This window comes from Phoca vitulina, unplaced genomic scaffold, assembly GCF_004348235.1.
Source record: "Phoca vitulina isolate PV1807 unplaced genomic scaffold, GSC_HSeal_1.0 scaffold22, whole genome shotgun sequence".
NCBI classification, from domain to species: Eukaryota; Metazoa; Chordata; class Mammalia; order Carnivora; family Phocidae; genus Phoca; species Phoca vitulina.
The window spans coordinates 13632951-13660121 of record NW_022589725.1 but is presented as its reverse complement, the minus strand read 5'-3'; the positions used below and the strand labels follow the sequence as shown (position 1 = coordinate 13660121).

At 42.2% G+C, this 27171-nt stretch overlaps 2 protein-coding genes across 2 annotated transcripts; one reads left to right on the top strand and one right to left on the bottom strand.

The window, feature by feature from the left end:
* Positions 1 to 1327: 1327 nt before the first annotated feature.
* On the top strand, positions 1328 to 13630 carry DEFB119 (defensin beta 119). The gene is made up of 2 exons (XM_032419399.1): positions 1328 to 1396; positions 13437 to 13630. The coding sequence occupies exons 1-2, from the start codon at positions 1339 to 1341 to the stop codon at positions 13628 to 13630; spliced, it is 252 nt and encodes an 83-aa protein (XP_032275290.1). The 5' UTR covers positions 1328 to 1338.
* A 4178-nt stretch (positions 13631 to 17808) lies between these two features.
* On the bottom strand, positions 17809 to 25089 carry DEFB118 (defensin beta 118). Its single transcript, XM_032419947.1, has 3 exons — positions 25032 to 25089; positions 19606 to 19614; positions 17809 to 18065 (listed from the first exon to the last, which is right to left on the bottom strand). Exons 1-3 carry the CDS (start codon positions 25087 to 25089, stop codon positions 17809 to 17811), a joined length of 324 nt encoding a protein of 107 aa, XP_032275838.1.
* Between the last annotated feature and the right edge of the window lie 2082 nt (positions 25090 to 27171).

Sequence of the window (27171 nt, the reverse complement as noted above, 5' to 3'; positions counted from 1 at the left end):
CCACCCCTGCATTTTAGCTAGCCATGGTTGCCCAGAATAAAGAAAACCTTTCCAGCCTACCCTGCAGCTAGGTGTGGCCATCTGAATAAGTTCTGGCCAATGCGCTGAAGTGGAAGAGGTGTGTGCAGATTCTGAGTGGCGTCCCTTAAAGGGAAAGGCGTGCACTTCATTTCCCTCTTTCTCTTCTCTGGCAGGAACTGGGACAGCCCTCTTGGGTCATCAGACAAAGCTGCCTGGGCAGGATGGCAGAGTGCCAAGCTAGGGGCAATCTTGCTCCCTGCCGAATCAGGAAGCTGCTTGACTGGATTTGTCCATAAGAAAGAAATCAATGTCTATCTTTTGGAATCTTTGTTTGGGGAGAATGTCTGTTCAAACAGTTGAATTAATATCTTAATCCAGGTGATGTTATGGGTAGTGGGGTTACAAGGCGATTTTCTGACATTCTAATGGGGGAAGACACAAAGATTAACCATGTAAAATAAAGTTGAAAAGAACAGATAAATCTAAGCAGGTCATGAATCAAGTTATAATGACATGGAGTGACTGTAGGTGGGAGTACCCTCATCTAGGGTGACCAGGAAAAGCCGATCCAGGAGGTGACATTCGAGATGAGACTGAATGATAAACAGGAGCTGGCCCTGGAAGGTCTGCGGGAAGAACTTTACAGGAAGAACAAATAGCAAATGCTAAAGCCCTGAACTGGGAACTAGATTGGCAAGTTCAAGGTTCAGAAAGACATGCCCATGTATCCTTCTGTTAGAAAGTTGAGAATAAGTATTTTTTAATAGATATTCATGTATTTTTTAAAATATATATTTAAATTTATTTATGAGAGAGAGAGCATGAGTGGGGGTGGGGGGATTGGGAGGGGCAGAGGGAGAGGGAGAAGCAGACTTCTGGCTGAGCAGGGAGCCCCACCGACCTCGGGACTTGACATAGGGCTAGAACCCAGGACCCCAAGATCAAGACCTGAGCCAAAAGCAGATGCTTAACCAACTGAGCCACCCAGGTGCCCCCCAATATGTATTTGTGTATTAATTAATTAGTTCTCTTGTGGGTCTTGAGAGGCCAACGGGCTTTCATCTGACTGTCTCCTTAGCAGGAAGGAAACCCACTGTTGGCACGGGTGCTGGCCAGTTTCCCACACCTCATCTTGTGCTTGGCTACGACATCTGCTACACACTGTCCTTTGGCCTGGCTGATCTCATATAAATCCTCTCCCGCTAGAATTCACTGCCCACAACGCTGCCAATAAAAGCGAGGCTCATCCCCGCTGCAGAGAACTCTATTTCCCTCCCCTGCAGCAAGGCCACCTCCTTCTCCTGTGACCTGGCAGCCATGAAGTTTCTTTTCCTCTTTCTTGTCATCCTTCTGGCCATGGATCCAGGGCTCTCAGGTAACTTGGGTCTCTCTCAAGTGTCTGGGATCTTGGTCATGAACTTCTTGCTTTCCTCTCCCCTCCACTGCGGGCAGCACAAAACTTTTCCTCCTTTAATGGGGCTTTGGGAGGTTTTCCCAGGATCAGCTCACATCCACATCTCTCATTCTTTTTTGCCAAGGTGGTGGGATGGTAGCTCTTTGGAGCACCTGACACTTAAGGGCAGGGTGGTGTTCTGGTGGGATCTTGGGAGAAGGTGTATGGGTGATGGGGTTGGGTGCAGATTGGGAACTTGTTGGGGGCTTTGGGGCATTAAGATTAGAGGCTGAGGGTGAGCTGTGATGGGGAGAAACACTTTGGGGTTGGAGTGGTAGGGGGAAGATTAGGATGAGCTGGAGGTAAGGTGCTGGGCTCCCCTGATGGTTTGGGGCGGGTTGGGGAGTGGATGGGATTTTGGGTTGAGTGGAGGTGGTGCTGGGGGTAGACTGGAGCTTGGGCTGGAACTGAGAGTTGGTACTGAATAGTGCAGGGTGTCTGATGACTGCAGCTTAAGATTGAGGTTGGTGACTTGATTAAATTTGGGTTTGGCTTGGAGTTCAGGCTCAAGGGGCATTGAGTTGGGTGGGGCTGGGAGTTCTACTTAAGATTGGACTGGGTTCTGAGTTTGAATTGGGGGAATATGGTTAAGGAGGATTGGAGATTGGGTTGTGGCTGGACCCAGGTGAGCTTAAGTTGGGACCAGGCTATTGATTAGGAGCTGGGTCTTTTGAAATGAGGGTGAATCTCCTCCAACCCCTAATATTACAGGTAAAGTTTATTGTCCTTTCCCCATCATTCCCAAGCTCCATTAGGGGAGATCTTCATTGGCATCAACTGATCCCAAAGTTAGGAGTAGCAGGTTGGGGGATGGGAAGACAGAGGGTGGGATGCCTGAAAAAGGCTTTCCTAAAAGCCTTGGGGTTCCCAAATCTGGAACAATTGTCTCAATTCCCTCCCCTCTCAAGATCACTTCTCCCTTTCCTGGGACTGGGTTCACTGTTAGTTACTCAACCGTCTCCCTTTCCCCCTTGCCCTCTTCCTCCTCTGCCTCTTCTTGTCTCGCCACTTGAGGGATACTAACATCTGCTTAATGGTTGTTCCTGTGCCCAACAGCAGAGTGTTGGATGGATGGAAAATGCCGGTTGGTGTGCAAAAATGATGAAGATAGTGTCATACGCTGCGCAAATCGTAAACGGTGCTGTGTCCCTAGTCGTTACTTAACAGTCCAGCCAATGACAGTTGAAAGAATGGAACCCTGGACCGTTCCTCACACGCCCAAACCAGTAAAACAAAAGACCAGATCCAGACCTGGCAGTAGACATTATGGATAGAAATGGCTTTGTTTCAGGTTCCTTAGCTCCCACATTCCATTAAAACTCACAAATCTGTTTCTTGTGTCCGTCAATCATGAGGAATGATGCTCCAAATGTATTGAGGGCGGGGGGTGGTGGCTGATGGCAGGATGGGGGTTAAGAGGTAGCAGAGAGACATTGCTGGGGCTTGGCCACAGCAATGGGATGATAGTTACAGTCTTGAAGACAGTTCCTCATCTACCAGCTGCAGGAAAGTCTATTGGAGTGGGTTGAGGAGCACATCCGGGGAAGCCAAGAGACTTAAAGGCACAGCTGGTACCGAGAGCGGGGGAGAACCGCTGGGTGGGAGAGTTGCTCCATCTTGGGGGTGAAAAGGCTGGGGGTGGACAGGGACCGAGTAGAGCCCAAATCCTTGGGTTTCTACGGAAGTTGGTTGAGATGCCTTTTGATGTTGGAGGCCCCACAGCCCCAAAGATCAGAAGATTTCCAAGTGCTAAAAAAACATAAAGCACATGAACTTACCCATTTATAAATGAGTTTGTTCACTCTTCACTTCTTCCTTTCTTTCATGGATTTGATCATTCCGTCACCCCAGCTCTTCCACTCACCACTGTCAGACTCTGCTTATATCCCCCTCCACGCTTCAGCTTCCCCAGCTGTGAGGTTGGAACCCTAGAATCTATCTCAGGATTGTGGGAAGCGGGAGAGGAGATAATGGAGCTCACAGTGCCCAGTACATTGTGAGCCCTATAAATGTTAGCTGTTGCTATTATTGCTCATTGATTTCTTCAAGCATTTAAGGAATATGTGTGCTGTGTGCCTTCCAGCTGTGTTAGACTCTGAGGGACATAGAAGCCTGTCTCATTTGAACTAAGAATTTAGCCTGGGAGGAGACTAACCCATGGGGAATATTCGAGAATTCTGATCAGGAATCTAGAGGACCTGGGTGTCTTCCTTGCTTTGTTATCTCAAATCCTATTCTCTGGGCCCCATTCATCCAACACGGTTGTTCACCCCTGAACTGTGTTCTCTGCAGTGAGGTCAGATACCAGGAGTGTTCTGTAAAGCATGGTGCGTGACATAGAGATGGATAGAAGGGGTTCACTCTGATCCATGGAGATAATTTGTTCTCAATTCATTATTTCTGCTCTTAGACTCTGGGAAGAGAGACACCTCTTCCTCTGATCCTGGTCCTACTCTGGGCATCCTCTGATTATGTCCTTCCCCATGGGGTTAGGAGTCAATGGGGGCAAGTGGGATATATCCATTTAGAGACGGTGCCCTCCTCTCCTTCCAAGACCATGATTTGAGCAGCTGGAGCCTGGAATTCCCTGCCCAGAGAACACTTGTGCTTGCTTCCAGGGACCACGTGGGCTTTCCCCTGGAAGATGGGGCCCACTATGTGTGCACCTTAGGCAGGAGGAGTACCAAGGGACACTCCTGTTTGAGGGGCAGGGGGCCAGCTTGGATGTTCAGGCTGGAGTGTCCATGTCTTGCATGAGAGAGTCCTCACAGTGTGGGGCAGAGTTGAGGATGAGGGAGAAGAGAGCTGGGCTGTGGGCTGAGCCAGCTCCCCTCATGCCACCTTGTTCCTGCACAGAACTCTGAAGAATCCAAGCATTATAAATTCAAATCTGCTATTTCAGGTCATTATGAAGGGCTATTTCACAAAGGGCCGTGGGATAGATTTTATTTGTCCCACTTGTTAGCTTGATTCATAACTGTTAAATATGCAGACATACGGCAGATGAGCCTCCATTTGCATTCCTGCACCAGGACCCACAAACTTTGGGTTGGGCCTGGAATTTGGATCGTGCTCTGGTTCACAACCCACCTCCAAGCTCCCTGCAGAGGCAGGGGCTGCTGCAGCTGTGCTTTCCACATTCTCGACACCTGTGCGATCGGGGGAGACTCTTAGGCTGCCCAGCAGAGCTACCTGGGCCCCGAGGCCCTGGGTAAGACCATCCAAAATAGTTCCTCACTGGCTTCTCTGCCTCCAGGTTTTCTTTGCATTGGGGTCTATTATCAGAGGGATTCTTTCTAGAAGATTCATCTGACCATGTTACTCTCCTGCTTAGATGGCTTCTTTTGCTCCCTCCTGCCCAGGGTCGGGTCTGAAGGCCTTGGTGGCCCAGCTTCATCTCCCATGACTGCTGCTTACGGATCAACCCTCTCCAACCTTGCTTTTGTTCATGGTTCCCCTCTACCTCGTCCCCACCACCAGGCTCATCTCTGTGATGGACTCCTTCTCACCCTCAAAGTGCAGTTGATGTCCCTACCCAGGAAAGCCTTCCATAAGCTCTGTCTCACTATTTCTTAATAATTATAATACTAGTAGCTATAATAATAGTTCCAATTGTCACTCCTTATGTGTCAGGCACTGTGCTTGCTGTTCATGGGCCTGAAGTCATCCCATTCTTGCAACAACCCTCTGGGTTTTTTTTTTTAAAGATTTTATTTATTTGCACGCGAGACAGAGGGAGGCAGGAAGAGGGAGAAACAGGCTCCTTGCTGAGCAAGGAGCCTGATGTGGGACTCGATCCCAGGACCCTGGGATCATGACCTGAGCCAAAGGCAGACACTTCACCGACTGAGCCACCCAGGCGCCCCACAACAACCTTCTGATTATCCCTACCTTACTGATGAAGAAACTGGGACCTAGACAGGTGGTATAATTAGCCAAGGTCACACAACAGTAAGATAGAGCAGGGATTCCAACTAAGTTCTGATTGGCTTCACAAAGTGTCAGCCTTAAGCAGGGATGACTCATATCACATTATTATATAATTATTTATTCACAGCTCACTTCTCACCAATCCCCTAAACACACACATACTGGATGGAAATGCTCGGAGGTTGAGACAGCGTCTTATTTACATCTGTATGCTGGGTGATGCCAGGTTCCAGGAATCAGCGTGGGGTCCTTCCTGGGCTAGAGGGATTGGAGGACGGTGGGATCAGACATATATGCCTCTGGCTGGCAGGGACAGGAAGGATGCAGAGCAGCTCCGGGGGCTTTCTCAAGTTGGTTCTCTTACTCACCAGTTAGTTTGCTCTCAGAAGACATAGATTTCATAGTGTGGGAGGTGGTCTGGGGACAGTCGAAGGGTTCCCCAGTACTGGGGCCTGTTCTTAATGTCATGCCCTCACCAAATTCATTCATTACGAGGCACTCAGTCCACAACATTAAGAATCTCCTCCGTGCTTAACACGTGCACACAGAGACAACCCTGGGGCATGATAGAATGGTGAGGAGAGAAAAAGGCTTGGAACTCACCATCGAGCCATGTGAAGTTTTTAGAAAGCATTTAACCCCATGTCTGAGTCTCTGGACTTGGGGTCTGGGCATGTGAAATTTTGAAAATTCCCTCAGATTATTCCTTTGGGAGATAAAGCTCCACCCCTTCCAAGTCCCCTGCCAGATTTCCTTCGTTCCTAATAGCCCCCAAACTGTGAGACTCTCTGAGCTGGGCAACTTCCCCTTATCTTCCCATTTCACAGGGGGGAAACTGAGGTCCAAGGAGGAACCGTGACCTACGTTCATAAGTAGGTTCGACACAGTGCTGGGATTAGTAAACAGTCTTCTCTGATTTCTGGTGAGGGGGCTGAGGGGACGTGGAAGGGATATGACGTAGATATAGACAGTGAGTGGTGGCATATAGTGACATGGGGCCGACGGGAGGCCAGGAGTTGGGAGCTGCAAAGCCCCTGACAAAACTGTGAAGCCCTTTTTTGGGTGCCACGGGCTCTCTGCAGGGGGAAAGGTTGAAGCAGACTGGTCCGCCTGATCCACCTTCTCAGAGGCACACTCCGTACACCCCTCTTTCGGATGCTAATCTCACAATGGCCCTTCTTCTCAGGGAAGATGGAAACGAATCTTATCTCTGGGGGATAAGCTTCTCTGGTCAAAATTACATGGAGTAGATCCTTTTTATTCAATGCAAGGGCTTAGGATATCTGTGTGCATGTGTGTGTGTGTACATCAGACTTCGTGTTAAACCCATTTGGACACAAGAGACCCTATGTGCCTACCACCAAGTTCAAGGCCTGGCAAAGACTGGGTGTTGCTAACTGTTGGTGGAATGAAGGAGAGGCCCATGAACGCCAGGTTCAGAAGTTTGGGCTTGATGTTGAAGGCAATAGAGGGCCATGGTTCCAGCTGTTATTATCCAGGGAGGTACCAACCTTTCCCAGCCCCGTCTCAGCGTGTGGAGAAGGCAGCTCTGTACCTCAGAAAGAATATGGGCTTGGAGCCATAGTGAGCGGAGTTCGAGGCCTCGCTCTGCCTCTAACAGTTACGGGGCCTTTGCCAGAACACTGTCTCTCTGAGCCTCCGTTCCATAATGCAAGAAGGAAAAATAGAGACGTCTACTTCAGAAGGTTATAGTAAGGAGGGCATGTATTGCATGGAGCACTGGGTGTTATAACCAAACAACGAATCATGGAACACTAGATCAAAAACTACTGATTTACTGTATGGTGACTAACATAATAAGAAAAAAAGAAGGTTATAGTAAACATTTAACAACTTAACATAAATCAAATGGCTCACAGTGGGTGATTTGCAAATGGTAATGGTCATTATTTTTATTTCTCTTTCCAGTCAAAGGATCATTCCTGTTTCGGAGACCTCAGTCCCAAGGGGGAATAATAATAATATTAATGGCTAACATTTACTGAATGCTTAATCTAGACTAGGAACTGTGTCTCTGGTTTCTAGGTGTGCACAGCCTCCAAAAAAAAAAAAAAAAAAAAAAATCTCTGGTTACCATCGAAGGACTAATGTCTGTCTAATTTCAAGGGACTATTCCCAAACTAATAGTTCATAGTTGTAGCATAGGCAGAAATGGGTCCTTCAGAAAGGATCTTTATGTGACAATGAAAACAACATTTATTTAGTTAACATTTATTTAGTGCTATGTGCCAGTCCCTATTTGCTTTCCATTTATTAAGCTATTTTTTAAGATTTATTTATTTGAGAGAGAGAGAGGGAGAGAGCATGTGAGTGAGCAGGGGCCGAGGGAAAGGAGAATCTCAAGCAGACTCCCTGCTGAGCACGGAGCTGGAGGTGGGACTCTGATCCCGCAACCCTGAGATCACAACCTAAGCCGAAACCAAGAGTCAGACACTTAACCAACTGCACCATCCAGGCAGCCCACCATTTATTAAGCTATTAACACAACTCTAAGTGTTAGGGACTATTACAGTCTACGCTCTACAGATGAAGAAAGGGTAGAAGAGGGAAGTAAAGAAATTTGTTAAAGGTTACCCAGCAAATAAAGCAGGAGCTGGGATTTGAACTTGAGGTTTCTTGACTTCATTTCCTGTTCTTTTAACCCCTGTGTAGCTCCTTAGGTTATTTTATTTGTGTTCTAACTTATTTATTTCAGCTTTATTGAGATATAATTGGCATATAAACATATAAGATATTTAAATTGTGTATCTTGGCAATTTGATTGCGAAAGGGTCTCCCCCCACCCTGTCTAGTTAATTCCTCACATCCATCACCTCACAAATTTATCTTTTTTTTGGGGGGAGAATATTTAAGATGTACTCTCTTAGAAAATGTCAATTATGCAATAGAGTGTTATCATCTATGCTCACCGTGTTGTACATTAGATCCTCAGACCTTATTCATCTCATAGCTGTTTGTACCCTTTAACCAACCTCTCCCTATTTCCCCCACCCCACTTCCGGGCAATCACTTCTCCACTTCCTGTTTCTATGAGTTAGACTTTTTTTTTTTTAAGATTACATATATGAGTGATACCATGCAGTATTTGTCTCTGTCTGGCTTATTTCAGTTAACATAATGCCCTCAAGTTCCATCCATGTTGCTGCAAATGGCAGAATTTCCTTCTTTCTCGTGGCTGAGTAATATTCCATTATATATTTATGCCACGTCTTCTTTAGCCATTCATCTGTTGTTTCCCCATGTTTGCTATTGTGAGTAATGCTGCAGTAGACATGGGACTACAGATATCTTCTTGAGATTTTGTTTTCATTTCCTTTGGATATTTGCCCAGAAGAGGGATTGCTGGATCATATGATAGTTCTATTTGTAGTGTTTTGAGGAAAATATTGTTTTCTATTGTGGCTACACCCATTATATTCCCACCAACAGTGCACAAGGGTTCCATTTTCTCCACACCCTTATCAATTTTTTATTTTGAAATAATTGTTGATTCATAGGAAATTGCGAAGATAGTACAGAGAGAGGTCCATGTACCTTTCATGCAGTTTCCCCCCCAAAGATTATATTTTACAGAACTATAGTACGATATACAAACCCGGAAACTCATATTGCTGCAGTGGGTGTGCATACTTCTATGACATTTTATCACAAGTGTAGAGTCATGTAACCACCACTATGATCAAGATACAGAGCTGTTCTATCAGCATAAAGATCTTCCCTCTGCTACTCCTTAAAAAAAAAAAAAGATTTATTTATTTCTTTTAGAGAGTGAGTGAGAGCCAGTGTGGGAAGGGGCAGAGGGAAAGAATCTTCAGGCAGTGCCCCTTCATCCCGCTGAGCGTGGATCCCAATGCGGGGCTCGATCCCACAACCCATGAGATCATGACCTGGGCTGAAACCAAGAGCAGGATGCATAACCAGCTGAGCCCCTCACGCGCCCCCTTCTGCACAGCAGGAGAGTTTCAGCAACACAGATTCTCTTCCTGCCTCCACCCTCTGCCACAATCCTTAACCTTTGGCAACCACTGATCTGTTTCTTATCTCTCTAATTTCTATCATTTTAAGAGTGTTGTATAAATGGAATCATATGTAATCTTTTGAGATTGGCTTTTTTTAGTCAGCACTATGCTCTTGAGATCCATCCAAGTTGTGTGCATCAATTTTTTTTAATCTTCAAAAAAGATCATTCCTTTTAAATCTGACTAATTCCAGCCAATGCATTAGAGCAAGAAAGAAATTAAGGCATACAGGTTAGAAAGGAAGAAATGAAACTATTTGCAGATGTCATAATGGTTTCTGTAGAAAATCCCAAGGAATTTACAAACAAAAAATCTAGAACTAATAATTAAATTCAGTAAGGCCACATACAAGATACAAGATAGATACAAGATACAATATACAATACAATATACAAAAATTAATTACATTTCTATATACTATCATTGAACATGTGAACACTGAAATTAAAACTACAGTACCATTCACAATCACTCCAAAAAATATAAAATGCTTAGGTATATATCTGATAAAACATGTGTAGCAATTGTATGCTGAGAACTACAGAATGTTGATAAAAGAAATCAAAGATTTAAATAGGGCGCCTGGGTGGCTCAGTCGTTAAGCGTCTGCCTTCGCCTCAGGTCATGATCCCAGGTCCTGGGATCGAGTCCCACATCGGGCTCCCCGCTCTGCGGGGAGCCTGCTTCTCCCTCTCCCACTCCCCCTGCTTGTGTTCCCTCTCTCGCTGTGTCTCTCTCTGTCAAATAAATAAAATAAAATCTTTAAAAAAAAAAAAAGATTTAAATAAATGAAGAAACATACCATGTTTATAGATTGTAAGATTCAACAAGCAGGAGGCGCCTGGATGGCTCAGTGGGTTAAGCGTCTGCCTTTGGATCAGGTCATGATCTCAGGGTCCTGGGATTGAGCCTCACATCAAGCCCCACATCTGGCTCCCTGCTCAGTGGGGAGCCTGCTTCTCCCTCTCTCTCTGCCCCTCCCCCTGCTTGTGCTCTCTCTCTCTCATGTGCTCTCTAAATAAATAAATAAAACCTTTAAGAAAGAAAAGATTCAACAAGCAAAGATGCCAATTCTCCTCAAATTGATAGACACTCTTAATACAATTTCTATCAAAATCCCAGCAACATTTTTGTAGATATAGACAAGATTATTTTGTCTATATCTTGCCTGTAGAGAAATCCACAAAGGAATGAGAATAGCTAAAACAAGTTTGAAGAAAAAGAATAAAGCCAGATTTCAAGGCTTGTATAGCTAAGGTAATCAAGACCGTGTGATATGCGTGGAGAGATAGCATATGGATCAATGGAACAGAATAGGAAATCAGAAATAGCCCCCCATGTGTACAACCAACTGATTTTTCAAAATGTGCAAAAGAAATTTAATGGGAGAAAGATATGTTTTTCAACAAATAGTGCTGGAACAATTGGACATTGGAAAGAAAGAGAGAAAGAGAGAAAGATAGAAAGATAGAAAGAAAGAAAGAAAGAAAAAGAAGGAAGGAAGAAGGAAGAAGGAAGAAGGAAGGAAGGAAGGAAGACAGAAAGAAAGAAAGAAGGAAGGAAGGAAGGGAGAAAGAAGGAAGAAGGAAGAAGGAAGGAAGGAAGGAAGGAAAGAAGAAAGAACCTCAATCTAAACCTCACATCTTATATTAAATTTAACTCAAAACATAAGACGTAAAAGTATAAAACTTCTAGAGAAAAATGTAGGAAAATCTTTCAGACCTAGGGCTAGGGTGAAAATTTCTTAAATGTGAAAACACAATCCACAAAGGAAAAAAAATCAGTAAGTTGGACTTAATCAAAATTTAAAATGTTCACTCTGGGAGAAGGACTGTGAAAAGGATAGATGGAAAGACACATGGCAGACTGGGAGAAATATTTGCAAGCCACATATCTGACAAAGGACCTGTTTCTAGAATATAGAAACAACTCTCAAAGCTCAACAGTAAAAACCAATCAAATTAGGGACACCTTGGTGGCTCACTTGGTTAAGTGTCTGCCTTCAGCTCAGGTCATGATCTCAGAGTCCTGGGATGGAGCCCCACATTGGGCTCCCTGCTCAGTGGGGAGTCGGCTTCTCCCTCTGCCTGCAGCTCTCCCTGTTTGTACTCTCTCTCCCTCACTCTCTGTCTCTCTCCACCCTGACAAATAAATAAATAAAATCTTTTAAAAAAACCAATCAAATTAGAAGAAAGACATTTCACTAAAGAGGATATACAGATGACAAATAACCACACAAAAAGATGTTCAACCTCATTAGCCATTAGGGATACGTGTATTAAGACCTCATGATATTCCACTACATAACTAGTAGGACAGCTAGAATTAAAAATAGTGGCAGTACTAAATGCTGGTAAAGAGGCGGAGAAACTGGATCTTTTACACATTGCTGGTGAGAATGTTAAGTGGTACAGCTCTGGAAAACAGTTTTTGCAGTTTCCTTTTAAAAAAACTAAATATACACTGTCCATGTTACCCAGCAAATGCACTCCTGGGCATTTATTCCAGAAAAATGAAAATTTAGTTCTAAAAACTTATAGATGAAAGTTCATAACAGCTTTATTTATTTTTTAAGGCATTCTTTTTTTTTTTTTTTAAAAGACTTATGTTTTTAGACTGGTTTTAGGTTCACAGCAAAATGGAGAAGAAGGTACAGAGAATTCCCACATACCCTCTGCCCCTACTCCTGCATAGTTTTCCCCGTTATCAACAGCTCCCCATGGAGTGGGGCGTTTGTTATAACTGATGAAGCTACATTGACATACCATTATCACCCAAAGTCCACATTTTATCTTAGGGTTCACTCTTGTTGTTGTACATTCTCTGGGTTTGGACAAATGTATAATGACACGAATTGATCATTGGAGGATCATATAGAGTAATTTCACTGCCCACCAATTACTCTGTGCTCTGCCTATTCATCTGTCTCCTACCCCAACCCCTGGCCACACTTTTTTTATTGTCCACACTTTTTTTTTTTTTTTGGCCACACTTTTTATTGTCCCCATAGTTTTGCCTTTTCCAAAATGTCATATAGTTGAAATATACGGTATGTATGGAAGCCCTCTCAGATTGGCTTCTCTCACTCAGTAATATGCATTTAAGATTCTTCCACGTCTGTTCATGACTTGACAGCTCATTGCTTTTTAGCACTGAATAATATTCTCTTGTCTGGATGTGCCACAGTTTATCCACTCACCCACTGAAGGGCATCTTGGTTGTTTACAGATTTTGGCAGTCACGAATAAAGCTACCATAAACATCATGTGCAGGTTTTTTTTCATGGTAAAGACTGCTTTATTGGCGGCTGTTGGTGTAAGTCAATAAATATCAATCCCCAAAGAAGCACTCAGTTATTTATTGATTACTGGTCCATAGAGAGCTAAATGAAACTGATCCAACTCCCTGCTGAGATGACAAGCTGAAGTCACCCCTGCTTCTTGGGCGATGTAGCCACAGCTAGCTGTGATGAGCACACGCTCTCCCACCCACTGTGAGCACCATGGTGGCTCCTACGGGAGGGCAGGAGCTACTCCACCCTTTAGATGTGCTGGAATTCCATGATCCTCCCGAAATAGATTTTGTTTCTCTGGAACTTTATTTTCAAACTGCCTGCATGAAGCAGTTCTTGTGCAGATTTTTGTGTAGACATAAGTTTTCAATGTCTTTGGGTAAACACTAAGAAGCACAATGAGTGGATTGTGTGGTAAGCATATGTTTAGTTTTGGAAGAAACTGACAAACTGTCTTCCAAAGTGGCTGTGTCGGTTCTCATTGCCATCAGTGGTGTAGGAGAGTTTCTGTGGCTCCACATCCTTGCCAGCATTTGGTGTTGTCAAGTGTTCCAGATTTTGGTCATCCTAATAGGTGTGCAGTGGCATCTCATTCTTATTCTACCCTTTTAGGTTTTGACTACGCTCCCTGACTCCTCAGATCTATGTTATTGTTAAGTGGAAATTAACTATGGGTATTTTGTTTGTTTGTTTTGGCTAGGCAGACATCACACCCTTCGATGCATGGGAAACATGGGAGTCTGTAGACCCTCTTGCAGAAAGACTGAACAGCCCTACCTCTACTGCCTAAATTATCAGCCATGCTGCCTACAGTCCTACATGAGGATAAGTATTTCTGGCAGAGAAGAGAAAAATGACTGGAGCCAACAGAACCGCTGGCCAAAAATATCTTGAGTGCTGGTGATCACCATCTTTAACCTGCTGTCAAGACGCCCTATTAAAATTCATGCACCCGCCACCCTTGTCTGTCTTTCGTCCATTGGAAATCATGATGAGAGACTGGGATTTGCGCGGTGAGATATCTGTCCCATTCTGGATCCAGCCCTGTGGGAGAGAGGCTAGAAAACTGTAAGGACAAGAAGAATCTAGACAAACCACGGAAGATGGGGAGGGAATGTCTTGAGACCACTGAGGGAGAGTTGAAGGGTTTGGGTAGAGCCATGACTTCATCTGTGCTATGTCGGGCTCAGAGGGGGCCCGAGGCTAGTGGATGGATGCACAGGGCAGCGGGTGGAGGTCTTGTAGACAAATATGTCTTAGTTTATGGAAGAACTTCCTAACCAGCTGTTGTAAGGCGAATAAGTTGTCCTGTCAGGGTTTCAAGCTTGTGAGGCTGGAGGTCTCTTTGGTGATTATTGAGGAAGAAATTTGAACATTAGATGCTATTGTTCTTTTCCATGATTGTTAAGAACTTTTAATTCCAGAAAATCTAGGAGGCTTGGGCCCCTAATTACCACCAACACTAGCTTTTTAAGGTCAAATTCTAATTTTACTTTCTATGTCTTACCTCCACTAATATCTTTTTTCTTTCTCCACCTTCAGTTCCAAAATCTGTCAAAAGGAGAGTAGCTACATTTGCTGATTATCTTTCTCCATCCTCTGCTCCTCCTCAACTTGGTATAATTTGCTTCTGTGCTTATTGTTCTATTGAACTGGCTCCGGCCAAGCTCACTGGCGCACCTCCTTTTTGAAAGGTTCATGGATGTTGCTCAACTTGCATCTCACTCTGCCTCCTGGTAGCATTTCCAACCGGAGTTCATTGTCTCCCTAGAAATCTGAACTTGGTTAGCTTCTGCGATTTCAGTCTTTCTTTTTTTTCCTCCTAACTTCCAGGCTGCTCTTCCTCCATTACCTTTTGGAGTTTCTCTGCTGTCCTTTGCCTCATTGCGTTCCTCTGGTGTCTCTCTTCTCTTGTGAGAATCAAAACCCTCCACATCCCTAGGATAAGGCTGAGAGTTCTGTAGCCATGTCAACAAGTAAACAGCTTGAGAGCTTTGAAACCTTTCTCATCCCTCAGTGACAACTTGCTTCGGTGAATGCACCTCTGGAAGCCAAATCATCAGTGACAGCGTTATGCTTTGAAGGTCAGACAGTCGGCGCTGGATTCGCTTCAGGGTCTACACTTCTAAGTAGTCATCAACCCCTCTCCACATCTGTAACCAACACCACTGCCCCCAGGGTCCTTCCCTCAAATGCTGTATAAGTTCAGCACTTTGTTCTGCTTAATGAGCCTAATGCATGACCTGACCGGCTTGGCTTTCTTTATTTAAGAAAACAATCGTTTCAGCATTTGGCTTCAGACATTGAGTGTCAGTCTCCTCCTTTGACAATTCTCTTCTCTTCCTTCCTTCTGTACTGTTGCCCAGCCTCTCATAACAACAAACCTTACGAACTGGACAAAATTGGTGGTTCTGGACCTCTGTTTCTGGCAGAGTCATGACCTAAGAACCCAGATGAACCTTCCCATTGAGAATATATAAAATCATTTATTTAAAATATACCAAAAAACCCCCTTCATAAGTATCCTTGACTTTCAAAAAAAGTAAAGAATATTAAGGCCGAGTGAAACCAGGTGCTTTTCTGAAGGCAGTAACTGAGACTGCCTTTTGTCTTGAAAGCATTCCTGAATCAGGTGAACTTGAGCTTTCATTTCCGTGGCTTTGGCCAGGATCAGGCGTAGGCAGGGGAGAGGAGAAAATGCCTAGGGTCTGAAAAAACGGGAGTCTCGTAGGAGACTCCTACTTAAATCTCAGTCCTGAAAGTGTTACACATGCTGTGTAAAGATAAAACAGATACAATATTCGTTCTCCTTCACTAGGCGTTTTTCAAGGAAAATTGTCTGGTCTTGAACCTTGGTACTCAGTATACAGAAAAAACTCTGCTGAAAATTTACAACTTCAAGCTGGCTTTCACACAGTCTTTCTCTTTTTAATATTCTTTTTTTTTTAAAAAAAGGGTTTTATTTATTTATTTGAGAGAAAGAGAGCATGAGTGCATGTGAGAGAGCACAAGAGAGTGAGCACACGAGTTGGGGGGAGCAGGAGGTAGAGGGAGAAGCAGGCTCCCCACTGAGCAGGGAACCTGATACTGGGACTCCATCCCAGGACCCTGAGATCATGACTGAGCGGAAGCATACGCTTAGCCGACTGAGCCACCCAGGCGTCCCAATAAATTTTTTTAAAAAGAGAGAGCTGGAGCTGGGCAGCTCAGTCGGTTAAGCGTCTGCCTTCCGCTCAGGTCATGACCCCAGGGTCCTGGGATAGAGTCCTGCATCCGGCTCCTTGCTCAGCAGGGAGCCTGCTTCTCCCTCTGCCTGCTGCTCCCCCTGCTTGTGCTCTTTCTCCCTCTGGCAAATAAATAAATAAAAACTATACAAACATTTATTTAAATAATTTCTGCACCCAATGTGGGGCTCGAACTCATGACCCCAAGATCAAGAGTCGCACACTCTTCTGACTGAACCAGCCAGGCGCCCCTCTCACATAGTTTCTTGGTATATGGATGGTCCGAAAAAAAAAAAAATCAAGCTGATGATTTAGCTTAAAATTGTCCCAAAGTAGTAGTGGCAAAGATGTGTGACAGAAACAAATGAAGGAACAGACCTTTAAGTCATGACTCAACTAATATACTCAGATTAAGTTCCAAGGAAAATGCATAGCTCAGAGCCCCAAATCACAAAGACCACAAGGACATAAGGCACCATGAATTTAGGCCAGCTGAAACCGCAGACCAGAGATCCAGACTTCAAGGACTTCAAGTATCAGAATTATTAGTAACAATAATTTTAAGAGTAATTTGAAAAAATAAATTCATGAGATTTGAATTTTCCATCATCACGTGGGTATTACCTGACCCTTGTGAAGAAGCATTCCAGTGCTGGGTGGAAACAGTATATTCAGATCAGAGACTCAGTAGATCTGGAAGGTATAAATAAACTGTAGGAGCAGGTGGTTCAGATGCCTGTGCTTTATTGGCTCTCCTTCATCACACACTAATGATGTCACAGAGAATTGTTATGTGTAGAGAACAAAGGAGGAAAAGGAAAGCCAGGTCTGCGGAGTGGCTTACACCATATGCTAGCACTGGCCAGAAGTGATGCATTATAGCCTGATTTAGAAGTGGTCCTGAAATTGCACAGTGAGTAAGGGAAATCCTTTCTATAGGAGGGATGGTCCAAGGTGTGGATCCATAGTGATTCATGGACAGTGATAATGGGTTGACTGGTGGGCTAGTCAGTGTCTTAGAACAAGATTAGAAGTTAGGTGAAAATGAAGTGTGTGGTGGTGATGTGGGCGGGCCTCTCTGAAAGGGGACAGGGTCTGTAGATATTTTTATGCCATCAGAGGGAGATAAATAAAGCTCTCAATAACCAAGTGGACAAAATGACCCATCAGGAAATGGGCTTATGAAGCCAGCCTTTCAACAGCTTCTATGCCCAACCTTGAAGCAATTGGAGCAAAAAGGAGTCCTCACAGCTTACACTGGGCCAGCCCTTTTCCTACAGTGAGTGGTAATATAGGGTTTTAGGGCCAAAGTTAGTGAGTAGTGAAATGGATGCTTTCACCTGAGGAGTCTGCTGTTGTAAAGAAAGGCTTTAGTGTCCTAGAAGCTACTCTTACAAATGCAACGATTCGGAATTTTGATTGTGACAATTTTTGCTGCTATCAAGAGGCAGGACGAACACAAGGGATGTCTCTAGTATATACCAAAGCACTTGTTGAGAAGACAGGACAATGGAAAGATCAGGGTTGGAATACTTAACTAAGTGCTTAAGGCTGTGCATAGGTCACCAGCAAACAAGGGACACTAAAAATGGGTTAAAACTGGTTGTGCAAATAATTTGAAATTTTGGGAAAAGCCCAAGGAGTTTATTGTTGGAAGTACTGACAATTTTCAGACTTATTTACACAGCTGTTTTTATCTAGAATTACACACTGATGGTGGGTGGATCACTGTGGTATTTTTAGTGTTTTATTGATATGACTTAGTCCATCCCTCTGAGGACGGGGCTGAGCGACCAAGAGGAAGCCAAGAGGAAGTCATGAGCTTTGATGAATCTCTCAGAGAAAGATCTACGTTTCCAGTTCCGAGTCAGACTTTTCATCTTCTTTATTCTCAGTGCTTATTTCAAAGCTAGGTGTAGTAAGACTTGTTACCAGGATATCAATAATATTTGTTTGAAAATTAGGTATGGGTGTGGGAGAAGTGATAGGAACTTTCTGGTTTGGAACACAGCAGACTTGATAATGTTGACATACTGTTTTTATCACTTTGTCAACTCTGCAGGTTTTCCTGCAGTATCCGGATTTGTGCCAGCATTTTTTTTTCCACCACCATAGGCTAAATAACACAAGGAGAGACCATTATTTTAGGCTACTGATGCTCTCAGTTTTACCAGCATGACTGACTGTTTCTTTGGCATCCCATAACGACATCATGGGTCATAATTAGATTCTGGCTTTAAGACTCCCAGCTCAGGCCTGGTAAATACCACGTTTCTAAAAGTATCTTTTCCCAACCTCTTACGTGCCCATTTTTTAACTTTTCTGAAAGTGAGATGAATCTTACCATAAATGAAAAGAAACTTGCTAGTCACAAGGAATTGGAGCTTATTATAATGAAGCTACTTGGGCCTGTGTGAAGCTATCCACATAAAGAAAGTTCATCTTGTTGTCACTGTTGTTTGAGTTATTTGCATTGGTCATACCCCATGTGGTTAATTACTTTAACTATATATTCAAATGAATATATAGAACATACTAGTAACAATAAAATGAATACCCAGGTGCCTGCATTCTCATTAAGAAGTAGAACGTTACTAAATACTTAGAATAGTGTAGGTATTCCTAAGTGAGATGCTTTGTTTGCTTCTTCAATTTTGTAATGTGCATATGAATCATGTAGCGATCTTGTTAACATGTAGATTCTGATTCAGTCGGTGGGGCAGGGTCTGAGTTTCTGCTTTTCTAACAATCCTCTAGGTGATGCCAGAACCGCTGCTCCAAGGATTACATTTTTTGGAGCTAAGTTTCGGGCTGTAAAAAAACCTCATGTGAATTTCATGCGTTTAATATTCAATAGTGTATTAATTTAATTCAACAGTGTTAATGTTTGTACATTCTGTGTTTTCCAACCAAATGCCATATTAGAATGAAAAATTTCATGTATTTAGAAATTAAATAATATGGTGAAAATGCAACTTAGATTAGAAGAATAGTAAAATAAAGTCAGAAATAATTAAGTCAGAAGAAATGAGGTCAGAAAACTTCTGGAGAGACTGATTAGGAAAAAAGGGAAGACATCAAAAATGACAGCTATAGTGAAATGGTGACATCAAAACAGATACACCATATTAAAAATAACAGAAGAGAATTATCAACAACTATATACCAATAAAATTGAAAACCCAGATGCAATGGGGTAAATCCTGAAAAATATTCCAGGGATGGCACAGGTAAGACATAAAAACTTGAATAAATCAATGAGTGTTAAGAAATTAAAATAGCTAGCAATGAGAAACCTCTTCTTCCCCAAAGCCTCAGCCCTGGATGATTTTTAAAATTTTGGTAAAATACATATAGTATAAAATGTACCACCTTAACCATTTAGGGGTGTATAGTTCAGGGGCATTATGCACATTCACATTGCTGCATTACCATCCCCACCATCTCTCCCTAGAACTCTTCACTGCAACACTGAAACTCTGTACCTGATAAAAAGTTACCTCCCATCCCCCTGACAACCATCATGCTACTTTCCGTCTCTCTGAATCTGACTCCTGTAGGTACCTCATACCAGAGGACTCATATAGTATCTGTCCTCTTGTGACTGGCTATCTCACTTAGCACTATGACTTTAGTGCTCATTCTCACTGTAGGCTGTGTCAAAATGCCCTTCCTTTTTCAGGCTGAGTATTATTCCATTGCATGTGCACGCCACATTTTGTTTGTCCTTTCATCTGTCAGTGGACATTCTGGTTGCTTCTACCTTTTGGCAGTTGTGAATTACACTGCTATCCTGATTTTAAAGGGGAGTTCTCCTAGTTTCACAGAAGATCAATCCAAGTATTATCTTATACAAAATATTCCAGAAAACAGGAGGGAAAAAGAATTATAAGTCCATTTTGTTTACAAATAGAGACTCAAAAATATCCTAATTAAAGTATTAGCTAACTGAATTCAGTAGTGTATTAAAATACATCATGATCACGTAGGATATAACTCCAACTGCAAAATATCATCCAACTTAGAAAATCTATCAATTTATCAATGAAACTTACTGCCTGTGTAGAATTAAAGAGATAAATAATAGAGCTACTTTTTTTGACACAGAAAAATGATTTGATAGAGTTCAATGCTTACTTATAATGAAAACTCTAGGCAAAGTGGGGAATAGAGGGAATTTCTTTGATTTGGTGAAGCTTATGTATCAAATTCTAGAGCTAACATTATCTCATGGAGAAATTCATTCCTGTTGAGGTCAGGAAAACAAACGTGCTATTATTGCTATTGTTTAAAATAATAGTGGTAGATCTGGTCAGTGCTTAAAGGGGGGGAAAAAAACAACCAAAATCAAAACCAAAACAAGAGTAGTAGGATTGGAAGGAAAGATAAGATTGTCATCCATTCTAGCAGTCATGATTATAATATAAAAAGGAATCAACAAACTTAAATTAATGGGTACATTGATTTACAAGAATCAATAGCACTTCTCTACACCAACAATAACTAACTAAAAAGTATAATAAATATGTAACATAGCTATGAAGTATCTTGTTTTAAATGAAGAATACTCAAGACCTCTATGGGATGTATTTTATTTTATTTTTAAAAATATTTTATTTATTTATTTGACAGAGAGAGACACAGCGAGAGAGGGAACACAAGCAGGGGGAGTGGGAGAGGGAGAAGCAGGCTTCCCGCGGAGCAAGGAGCCAGATGCGGGGCTTGATCCCAGGACCCTGGGATCATGACCTGAGCTGAAGGCAGACGCTTAACGACTAGTGAGCCACCCAGGCGCCCCAATGGGATGTATTTTAAAACTCAAACAGCAGATGTGATCTTGGATGGAATGACTTAATTATCATAAAGATTCACTTGCCCCTAAATTAATCCATAAATTTAATGCATTCTTAATCAAAATCCCAGTGGGAGTTTTGGGAGACTTGATTATTTTACTTTAAGATTTATAATGAAGAATAAAGGCCACCAATAGCTAAGATTACCTAAAAAAATAAAAAGCAAGACAAAAGCTTGCCCTTCCAGACACTGACAAATTAGAAAGCTATGGTATTACAAAAAATACAGTATTGTCCAAAGAACAAATAGACCAAAGAACAGAATAGGCAGCTGAAATAGATACATGCTTACATGGGGAACTTAATATGCGGTAACAATTAGACCATGGCTCAATGGAGAAAGCATAGATTATTCAGCATATAGTGGTGGGAAAACTGGCTCACTCCATGAGAAAAATATAAAGTGAATTTACACATTTCATCTTGTGTCTTGAAGGTCTGAATGTGAAAGGCATAGCAAAAAAGTTATTCGAAAATAATGTCAGAGCTCAACATCACTTGGCATCAGGGAAATACAAATCAAAACCACAATGAGATACCACCTCACACTGGTCAGAATGGCTAAAATGAACAACTCAGGAAACGACAGATGTTGGTGAGGATGGGGAGAGAGGGGAACCCTCTTACACTGTTGGTGGGAATACAAACTGGTACAGCCACTCTGGAAAACAGTATGGGGGTTCCTCAAAAAGTTAAAAATAGAGTTACCCTGTGAACCAGCAATTGCACTACTAAGCAATTATCCAAGGAACACAAACATAGTGATTTGAAGGAGCACTGGCATCCTAAATAATGTCTACAGTAGTCAAACTATGGAAAGAGCCCAGAGTCCATTGACAGATGAATGGATAAAGAAGATGTGGTATATATACACAATGGAATATTACTCAGCCATCAAAAAGAATGAAATCTTGCCATTTGCAACAATGTGAATGGAACTAGAGGGTATTATGCTAAGTGAAATAAATCAGTCAGAGAAAGATAAATACCATATGATTTCACTTGTGGAATTTAAGAAACAAAACAGATGAACATAGGGGAAGGGAAGGAAAAATAAAATAAGATGAAAACAGAGAGGGAGGCAAACCATAAGAGACTCTTTTTAAAAAAGATTTTATTTATTTATTTATTTATTTATTTATTTATTTATTTATTTATTATTAGAGAGAGAGAGAGAGAACACAAGCAAGGGGAGTGGCAGGCAGAGGGAGAAGCAGGTTCCCCATTGAGCAAGGAGCCCGATGTGGGACTTGATCCCAGGACCCTTGGGATCATGACCTGAGCCGAAAGCAGACACTTAAGCGTCCCAAGAGACTCTTAACTATATGAAACAAACTGGGGGTTGCTGGAGGGTAAGTGGGTGGGGGGTTGGGGTAATTGGGTGATGGGCATTAAGGAGGGTGCTTGATGTAATGAGCACCGGGTGTTATACGCAACTGATAAATCACTAAATTCTACCCCTGAAACTAAAATACAGTGTATGTTAATTAAATTGAATTTAAATAAAAAATTTAAAGAAAAGAAAATAATGTCAGAGATTCTCTTTGAGACATAAGAATGGGGAAGACTTCTTTAATAAAATCACTGAGCATAACCCACAAAGCAAAAAAAATTGTTGAATTTGATTATACCAGAATTAAGTATTTCTGTTCAATGAATGACATATCATGGGCAAAGGTCATAGGTAGATGACAGTTTGGGGGATAAAATACCCAGTGACTAAAGCTGACTGGGAAATAATATCAAAGATAAAGAATTCCTGCAGATCAGCAAGAAAGTATCACCTGCTCAGAAGAAATAATGGGCAAATGCTATGAATAGGCAATTAACAGAAGTGGAAAGAGTCATTTATTCACTCATTCAACAAATGTTTGTTAAGTGTTGACTACATACCAGACGCAGTTCAAGATACAGAAGGATACATCCATTAACAAACTAAAAGTCATGCTCTCATGGAGATATCAGTCTTTTCAGGAGACAATAAGTAAGACAGTGAGTAAGAGAAGAAAGTGATACTTTATTTAGATATAGTTAAATAAAGATGATAAGCATTATGGAGAGTGGTGGAGCAGGGAGGGGTGGGCAGGAAGTGTGTGACTGGAAGGGAAGTAGTAAAAGACTTCACGGAGAGGATATGAAAGAGGGAGCTTTGAGACTAACTGTGGGAACGGTGTACCAGCAGAGGAAGCAGCAAGTACAAAGGCCCAGAGGGAGGGTCTATCCTGAAGTTTTGGGAAAACCATAAGGTAGTGATGCTGTCTACAGAATAAGTTAGATGGAGAGTAATTGGAGAAATATAATGGAGGTTGAGATCACAGAGGGTCTTGCAGGTCACTGAAAGAAAGTCATTCATGTATTTTGATCACAGGATAAGAGAAATGCAAATTAAAACAATGGTGTGGTATTACTTTATACCCATGAGACCGGTAAAAATAATGTGAGTGTTGGAGGGATTATGGTGATATGGTGACCCTGGTGCACTGCTGGTGAGAGGTGGGGAGATTTCCCTGCTTGTATAAATGTCACTGATTTTTATTCTTGTTCCTTAAACTTAGGAGTTGTCCAAGATAAAACATGAAGACTTTATGCTTCTTTCATCATCTCAACTATTCCTTCAAGGGGATGGCTTCAAGTTTCTATCTCTTACCAGAACCCTCAGACTTAAAACCCCAGAACATGTAATATTTCCTTCACTCCCCACATTCTCTGAGTTCCCATGATTCATGGATTGCTTTTACCAAATCTTTCACATCTGTCTCTTTCCTAGTCTCACCACCCTTACCAAGCTCAAAGCAGACACAATTGGTTCCATGTGGACCATATGGAATTGTCCCCGATTGTGTGTGGAATTGAGGCTGGAGAATTACTCAAATCCTAATAGCTAGCAATCTTTTACAGGCAGTGTCCTAAGAGGTACATAAGGGAGGAATTCAAGGAATAAAATATTTTACACTGACCTTTAACCTGGCCATTTGACTCCCAGGAATCTATTCCATATAAATCCTTGTCCAAATATGTAAAGATACTTATACAAGTATGATCACTGATGTGTTGTTATAGAAAATCAGGAAATTATCAAGTGGCTACCTAAATTATGGCTTATCTTACAGTGGGATTTCACAACTTTACAAAGAATGAGGTAGATCTTTTGGTGATGATATAGAAAGATAATCCCAAAATACTATTAAGTGAACAAGAGAATGCTGCATAGCCTTGGATATAGTATGTTTACTTTTTGCTTTTTTTAATTTCTTTTTTTATTCAATTATAATAATGCTAAGTGAAATAAGTCAGAGAAAGGGAAATACCATATGATTTCACTTATATGTGGAATTTAAGAAACAAAACAAATGAACAAAGAAAAGAGAGACAAACAAAAAACCGGACTCTAACTGTAGAGAAGAAACTGATGGCTTGTTGGTTATCAGAGGGGAGAAGGGGTGAGGGATGGGTGAAATAGGTGAAGGGGTTTAAGAGTACACTTATCATGATGAGCATTGAGCAATGTATAGAATTGTTGAATCATTATACTATACACAGTATGTTTACTTTTTTTTATAAGACAGAAATATTTAGATTCCTTTTTATATGATTCTGTGCATACATCGAAATGTACCTTGAGAGATAAATAACAAAGGAGAAAGCAGGGTACTTTGAGTAAGGAAATTTAAGTCCTCTTTAGTAGCAATTGCAAAGTTCTGTTGATGATTTTAGGTAGACTTTTAAAAGCAGTGATTACTAAAAGCCTGGACTTTCACTGTCAAAGGGAGAAGGAAAGTCAATTCTATTTTTCACATAACAGCTCTGCAGATATTTTCTGACCTGTTCACCAAATTCCAGAATATTAGAAAAAAAGAAAGAACCTCATTTAAATCTATCTCAGGACTTTTAGAGCCAAAAAACCATAGGAAAGAGGGCTTTGGAGTCATTTTCAAGCTGACACTAACTGGAAAGAGAACTGATGTGCATCAAGCTCTCATCTGGTTCCTTAGGTGGCAACTTGGAATAGAGAACCCAAGACAACTCTGGATGTTGTGGTTGCCCCTGTCTATTGAGGACAACTTGTTCTACCCTTAGGTTCTACCCCTGCCAGGGACATGGGCCCAGTGTGGGGGCCATGGAGCTGCCCAGGTTGGGGGGTACAGGAGCATGTTGGACATTCCATGGTCCAGAGCCCATCCCACCTCCATTTTTGCAACCTTCCTGGGTTCTGATTACCTGGGATCACTTGTGGTGGGAACACAAGGATAGAAAAAGCCAGGAGCGGGAGTCTCATGGTCCTTGGGAAGTAGGAGGCAGTGGATCCAGGAGTCCAGAATACTTGGTGCAGTTCAAATCTGATCTAGAGTTTTATTGGACTCTCTGGAGTGGGGGCAGATGGATGGGGCACTGAACTGGACACATATGGACAGATATGTAAAAGCTAATCCATATAGAACATCAGTCTGTTGGCTGGTGCATTGATTGAGCATCTGTTATAGGCACTGGGAGAGCATGCAGATTATAAGTCACAAGCTTTTAGGAAGTGACTGGGGACATGTAAAGGGAGGGCTTGCATACCAAGCCATCTTCCCTGGCTTCCCCAAGCCTCTCATCAGGGTCCTGCCTTCTCTGCTCACAGTCCTGCTCACGCTAGCATAAGCCTGCATTTGAACTGTTTACTTGTTTGTCTCCCCATGCTGGACTGTGAGATTGCTGAGAATAAGGATTGTGTCTTTCATTTTTGAACCCCCCAAGGCACAAAGCATATTCTCAGTGAAGGTTGGTGGAAATAAAAGGTAACAAACACACGCTAATCTATAGTCCAAATTCTTCACTTACATATGTGCCCAACAGGGGAAGTGACTTGCCCAAGATAATGGAGCTGGCTTGCTGAAGAATTTGAGGGAGATAATTTGTAATAGGACTCAAAGGGGGATATCCAATGTCATCAGAAAGGCTCCTTACCCAAGGCAGATCACAGTAATTTGGGATGTTACTTTTGACAAGGGCACCCTGGAGGCCATTGGAGGTCCTGGAGTTATCCATGAAGGCCTTGACATTCAGATCTGCCTTTGGGATGCAGAACCTTGATGTGACCCCTACAGTCGACCAGCTTTATCCTGCTTCCTTAGAGTTGCATTTTCACACCACATCAACTCTTGCTTGCTCTTGTTTACTTGGCCCTAAAAGTCCCTGTAGAGCTTTAGAAGGGGTTGCTGATTCTACTAGGATCAATGACCATACCTGCAGGAGAACAGTCTGCAGGAATTTACAGGGCTGGCATGTGGATAAAAAAAACTGTTCTCTTCTTGGATGACCCCGTGTGGAGTGCCCAGGATGGTGATGGGCTATTTCCAAATTAATTTTAGTTTAGTATGTTCTAACAGGCTGAACTCCCTTACTAGGACCTGGCTGCCCAGAGAGGTCAAGGGTATTCTGTAACTGACTTGGTCAAGCTGAGGTTAAGTGATGGAATAGGAGAAATTTCTACATAGGATAAAGAATAGCTCTTCTGGTTCCATCCAAGCATAAGAAACTTACATTTTAAATGTTATGAATGGTGTGTCTCCATGTCCTGATGATGAAGAGATCCTTGACCCTTTCCAAATGGAAGGCTTTGAGAAAACCATTCTTCGTCCTGCTACAGAAAAGCAGAAACAGGGGTGCCCGGGTGGCTCAGTTGGTTAAGTGGCTGCCTTCGGCTCAGGTCATGATTCTAGGGTCCTGGGATCGAGCCTCACATCAGGCTCCCTACTCAGCTCTCCCTCTCCCTCTGCTGCTCCCCCTGCTTGTGCTCTCTCTCTCTCTCTCTCTGTCAAATAAATAAATAAAATCTTAAAAAAAAAGAACAGCAGGAACATCTGAATTACCCCACCCCAATTCATAGTCTGCCCCAATGTCATTGAATGTCACATTCTCAGAAGGGATTTCTCTGAATACTCATAATTGAATAGGAGAGGCCCTCCTATTCAAGTTGTCATTTGGTCTGAGTGCCTTTCTTATTTCATTTGTATTAGCAATCACAAATTATGTATGTTTTCGCTTGTTTATTTTCCACTTTCTTTGCTAGACCATAAGCTTCATCAGATCGGGTAACAAGCCTGTCATCTTCAGCATTATAGCTCCAGTGTCAACCACATGTCTTTCAATAAAATAGATATTTAGAAAATATTTGTTGAATAAATTAATGAAATTAGCCCTTTTTTGGCCTTAGTTTTCTCATCTACAAAATGTGATAGTACTAGTATCTATGTCACAGGGGTTTTGTTTTGTTTTAGTGCTGCTAGGTTTGAGTAGCATTTTATTCTTAGAATTCAAATTTAGTTGTTAAATTCCCAAGAAGGGAAATAGAGCTCCTGATATTGTAACATCTGAA